Raw genomic sequence first — 6,158 nt, forward strand, 5'->3', positions numbered from 1 at the left:
GTAAACTCAAACCAAAAATGAACAAGCAGTTAACTGGGTTAAACGTTATGTTGAACTATGGCTGCCACCTGTGAGCTTGTCACTGAAAACATGCAGCAGTTCAACCAGGACGTCTGTAGCCAGAAAGTAAGGTGTTAACACAGTTTCACAACAATAAAGAAAAACTAGTGGCAGATAATGAAGTTTACTAGCCCAAATATGAAGCTGCAGGAAAAAACAAACAGTCTGTATATACAAAGTGGTACCTGTGAGTAGTTTTGGATTTGGTTTGCAAACCGGGAAGCAAGAGAGCAGCCTGTGTGTCAGACACGGAGCTGTGAACAGCTGAGGCGAGGTAGCGATGGCGTGTGACGTCACCGCAAGTAGATCCGGTTGGAAGGAGCAGCTGAGCAGTGTGCTGGAGGCCGTGGCAGAAGTGAACACAGGACAGGCAGCAAAGGAAGGAAGTCAGGAGCCAATAACAGTTAAGGAGTTCACCAGCAAATATCAGGCAGTTTAGTGAGGGAGGTGAAGGTACTTATAACAGCAGCTAATTAAGATCTCTTAAAGGCACAGTACCAAAAGGCAAAGAAACCTTACATTGCGAGATAGGTTCAGAAACTCTCCCAGGGCTTTTCAAAAGAATTCAGTTAAAAGCTCTGTAGTAGAAATCCGATTTTGAAGGAAAATATTCTTTAAAATCTAGTGAGAGTGAGGAGCTACTCTAAAACATGACCTTCCGCAACAGCTGTAGGCTCCGCCCCCGATATATTATATTTTGATAGTCAAAAACAGCTTACTTTGATAGTCAAAAACAGCCCATAGCCAGCCTACTAGCCCGTACCCTTATCCTACTACCGATTGCGCATTGTCTCACTTGGCGGCAGTTATGATGACGTGTTATTTTGTACTCAAGTAGACAAAACAAATTTTGCAGCAAAAAGTCCTGCTTGGAAATATTTTTAAAAACTACATGAAACAGCAGTTAAGTGCAACATTTGTGGCTTGTAATTGCAGTACAACAAATCTATGACTTCCATGTTAAGCCACCTAAAAAACAAACACCCGTCTACATTGGTAGCGACAGAGAAAGAAAAAGGACAGCAATAAACATCCATTGCAGGTTTTACAGTTAGACAATGTGACAATGTGCGTGCTGAAACAATGTCGACTCTGATAGCTAATATGGTAGCAAAGGACATGCTTCCTTTAAGTTTTGTTGAAGGAGAGGGTTTTTGGGAGTTAATTAAATATGTCGAGCCCAAATATACTGTCCCTGCACGAAAAACAATTACAACTCGGCTTGAAAAAATGCACGTAGATTCGGCTAGTTCTGTCCGCAACACCTTGGCAAAAGTTGAGACGGCTGCACTTACAACTGACGCATGGACAGCACTAACTACCGAGTCCTACGTTACCATAACTTGTCATTTCATAAAAGACGGGAAAATGAAAAGCGTGGTTCTACAGACCCGTGCCATGCCAGAGAGGCATACAGCAGAGAATCTCGCAAATGTGTTGAACACTGCGGTAGACCACTGGGATTTGCGGGGCAAAATCACTGCTTGTGTTCATGATAACGCAAGCAATATCGTCTTAGCAAACTCTGCATTAGAATGGGAGTCAAATCCGTGCTTTGCACACACTCTGCAGCTCGCTGTCAACAATGGCATTAAACTTGGTGTTATACAGCATGTAGTGGGTGCAGCCAGTCGTCTTGTATCACATTTTCATCACAGCACAACAGCTACTCAGGCGCTTAAGATGAAACAAAAACAACAATCTCTGCCAGAGCACTGCCTCGTGCAGTACTGCCGTACCCGATGGAATTCCATCTATGACATGTTTAAGCGCTTACTGGAACTGAGATGGGCAGTTGTCGCAGTCCTGTCTGACAGGGTGTACACAATGTTGACAGATACCCGCACACTTGACCTGGCTGACGACAGTTGGGTAGCTATCGAAGAGCTACCCCCAGTGTTAAGCTCCTTGAAATGTGCTACAACTGCTTTGTGCAGAGAGTCTGAGGTATCAATATCTATGATTTACCCTGTCACAGCGACTCTCCTGTCCAAGCATCTCATTAGTACCACAGGAGAGTCAACAAAAGTATCACAGTTTAAAACAACTGTATTGGAGTCCCTCAAGCGCCGCTTTTCACCTACAGGCACAGAAGAATTACATAATGTGGCGATCATCGCTTCATTTCTAGACCCCAGGCACAAACACCTTAAGTTTACAGAAGACACGGTCAAGAAAGCAGTCACAGACAAAGTAGCGGAATTGCTTTATCTTACGGAAAACGGTGGTGATGTCACAGAAGGTGAGCCAAGTACAGTGGTAAGCGGACCACCTGAAAAGCAACGTCGCACTGTTACTGCTATGGCAACATTATTCGGAGATGACTACTACACAGAGGACGAAATGTCTCTACAAACCGAGCTGGACAAATACATGCAAGATGAGTGCATTCCTCCATTTGAAGACCCTCTGGCATGGTGGAAGGCAAATGAATGCAAATACAGGAAATTATCACGGCTAGCGAAAGCATACCTGTGCATCTCAGCAACATCTGTACCGGCTGAACGGGTTTTCTCAGCTGCGGGCCTGATAGTCAACAGACTACGTAATTCTCTACTCCCGGAGCATGTGGACATGCTCATTTTTCTTAACAAGAACAATACATATAATAAAAATAATATGGGCATTGCCAAATAAATAGTTGATGTTTTTTTTAAATAAAAACTTGCATGGACGCACTTTGCAGATTTAGTTTTGTGTTCCCATATAAGGGTTGTTGTGTCGACTATGACATATGTTTTAAAAATAAATTAAAAAAAATTACAATTACATTAAAAATATTTTGCATTTATTTACCTATTTTCTGTCAGGAGGGGGTGATTTTGACTATTCGACTAGTCGAAAGAAACAGCTTTCGACTAGTCGATAATTAAAAAAGATAGTCATGCACACCCCTAGTCAGTATACAGTACCACTATATACAGTATGGGGGGGCTGGACCATGTCACAGACTACTGTGGTCACTTTTAAAGTACTGGGGCTGGTAGGGTCAGGCCAGCCATCTCACCGGAAGATTACAGACTGTGTCACTGACTCACTATATACAGTACTGGTGGGTTAAACTCACTATATACAGTAATAGGGGGTCAGACCATTTTTTGGGGGGGAGGTCCCTTCTTAGATTCTGGCACCTGGGCCCTGTGGTTTCTAGTTACACCTCTGGTGACTGATTCTTGTTGTTAGTAAAGACCTTAGTAAGTGTATTTTGCACCTTCAGCTTGCTGCTGTTTATGTCACATGATCACAGGCTTAAAGGGACAGTGCACTGTAAATTTGGTTTTCCCTTAAAGGGACAAGAAACCCAAAATGTTTTTCAATGTTTAATTAGATCATATAAACTTTCCAATTTACTTCTGTTATGAAATTTGCATCATTATTTTGGTATAATTAAAGAAGCAGCAGCAATGCACTACTGGGAGCTAGCTGAGCACATAAGGTGAGACAATGACAAGAGGCTTGTATGTGCCACTAATCAGCAGCTAGAGCACCATCATGCATTATATGCCTTGCCACAAAGGTTTCCAAGGGAATAAAGCAGATTTGATCATAAAAGAGAATTGGGAAGTTGTTTTAAATTTCAATTATGAAAGTTTTATTGTGACTTTGCTGTTCCTTGTAATGTGTTTTCTAATGACTTGTTATAACAGTGTATAAAAGAGTATAATATTTATGGGAGATTTTACCTATGGGTTAATTTTTTATATAAAATAGCCGTTTGCTCCTTCAAATTTATTTCTATTTTCACATTTTACACAGTGTTTTTTTTATAATACACATTATGAGGCCCCAGCTCCTACTTAGCATGTGTAAGAGTTTATATTACATACAAATATGTGTCTGTTATTGGCTGATTGCTGTCACATGATACAGGTTCAGAACAAAATTTCAGAAATAAATCTACTGCTCTTTAGAAAATCATAGTAAGTTTTATTACATTGTATTGTTAGTATGCATCTGGTGATTTGGTTATTATATACTTTATGATCCTTTTAAATGGGCTGAGCTTGCTGAATGAACATATCATTATGTTATCAATCTATGTAGACACAAAGGCTTCCTTTTCTTATCTTGTTCATTTTTAATTGTTATCTATGACTTTCATGTAAGTGGCAAGAGTCCATGAGCTAGTGATGTATGGGATATACATTCCTACCAGGAGGGGGCAAAGTTTCCCAAGCCTCAAAATGCCTATAAATACACCTTCCGCCACACTCATACCTTAGTTTTACAAATTTTGCCTCCTATGGAGGTGGCAAAGTAAGATGTGCTTTATTTCTTCTATGATAAGCGCTTCTAAGCATTTTGAAGCACAATTCCTCTCAGAGTTCAGTGTTTGTCAGAGGGATGTGAAAGGAGTATTGCCTGTTGATTTCGTGGTTTCACTCATGGGAAATCTATTCAAAGGCTCTCTGTAATCGGCCGCAGGGATTCATCCCCTGCCTCCCTTTTAAGATTGACATTATACTCCTATACCATTACCTCTGCTGATGTTTTTCAGTACTGGTTTGGCTGTCTGCAATATGTGGATGGGTGTCTTCTGGTAAGTATGTATCATTTTTTTTAAAGACACTCTCTGCTATACACTTTACCCTTAAACTGCGCTAACCAACAACCAAAAATTGCGAATAATTAAAACTATTGGACTATTTTTCTATATAAATATCTTCTATCATTCAATTACAGTAAAAAAGGTCATATAGTATACACATTTAGCAGATAACTTTACGGTAAACAATCAGTTCAATAAACAAATGTACATGTATAAAATGCTCGTTAAATCCAACTATAACTGATATTATATCACCTCAATGACTCATGGAGTATGGTATATCAGGTAGTCGTTAGGAACTTTATCTTTGTTTGTAGAAGACACTCTCTTGTCTCTTTAGGGACGCGGTGCTGCTTCACGATTCACTGAACGCTGAGGAGCGTTCAGTGTGCAACGATACTGGAAACAGAAGAAAAGAGAGTGCAACCGCGACTCAAGGTAAGTTGTTTAATGTATCAACTATGCACATATAAACATGTTGCACTTACAAAATAGCAATGATACAAGCGCCTTTGACAACACACAATATACAGCATCCGGTCTCCAAATATCTGGTATTACTTCCGTTTGTATTCCGTAGATGGTGACCTTGCTATAAGTCTCTTTAACTTTAGCTGCAACGATGTTGTCTTGAAACTTTGTCCTCTCCGTCTACGCATTTCGTCCGGCTTCTGCGGACTTTGTCAGTGCCTAGAGTACACTCTCTGCTATGTTTGGCGCTTTATATTATATTGTAAAGTTTTAAATATATGTGTTTGCTTATATTTGCCATGAGTCAGGTCTCTATTTATTTTCCTTTTTGCAGTATAACAGTTTCAGTATGGAAATTATGTTTTTGGGAAGTTTATTTTTTCTTACCTGGGGTTCAGTTCTTTTTAAATTTGCCTTTGTTTTCCAAATTTTAGCGGGCAAATTAGGCTTGTGAGTACGCAAAATGTTGTTTTTATTGCGTCATTCTTGGCGCAAATATTTTTGGTACTAAGGTTGCACCTATGGTGACGCAAGTTTCGTCATTTCCTCCGTCTTTGTTGATGTTAGTTTTTTTGGCGCAAAGTTGCACTTGTTATGACGCGAGTTGCGTCATTTCCTGATGTTAGCTTTGGTGCCAAATATTTTCACTTCCTTTTGTGTTTTACACCATTTTTGGCGCAATTATTTTTGTTATATTACCCTTCCTCCTTTATGCTTCTTGCTCTCTTTTATACTATAGAGAGCTATGATATTGGATTTTGTTTTGCATATTATTTAACATAAGCATTTTTTCCCATTCCTGAAACTGCTATATGAGGATATTTTGTTTAAATGTTAATTTTTTCTTTTTACATTTCGCAAGATGTCTCAGACTGATCCTGCCTCTGATGTTACTGTAGGAACCATGTTGCCTGAACACAGTTCTACCAAAGCTAAGTGTGTCTGTTGAAAACAAACATGTTATTTCTTCAGCTCAATAATGTGGCAGTTGTCATGATAAGCTTTTGCATGCTGATAATGTTTCTATTAGTACAAATACATTGTATGTTTTTCCTTCAACATCTAATGTCCATGATAT

The 6,158-nt window shown here is 39.5% G+C and overlaps 1 protein-coding gene across 1 annotated transcript; it reads left to right on the forward strand.

The window, feature by feature from the left end:
* Positions 1–1,143: 1,143 nt before the first annotated feature.
* LOC128661356 (E3 SUMO-protein ligase ZBED1-like) lies at positions 1,144–2,697 on the forward strand. The gene has a single exon (XM_053715620.1). It carries the CDS (start codon positions 1,144–1,146, stop codon positions 2,695–2,697), a length of 1,554 nt encoding a protein of 517 aa, XP_053571595.1.
* The last annotated feature ends 3,461 nt before the right edge of the window (positions 2,698–6,158 follow it).

This window comes from Bombina bombina, chromosome 5 (assembly GCF_027579735.1).
Source record: "Bombina bombina isolate aBomBom1 chromosome 5, aBomBom1.pri, whole genome shotgun sequence".
Taxonomy (NCBI): Eukaryota; Metazoa; Chordata; class Amphibia; order Anura; family Bombinatoridae; genus Bombina; species Bombina bombina.

Coding starts and splice junctions, on each gene's coding strand:
- LOC128661356 (XM_053715620.1), top strand. CDS start 1,144: ATGTCGACTCTGATAGCTAATATGGTAGCAAAGGACATGCTTCCTTTA.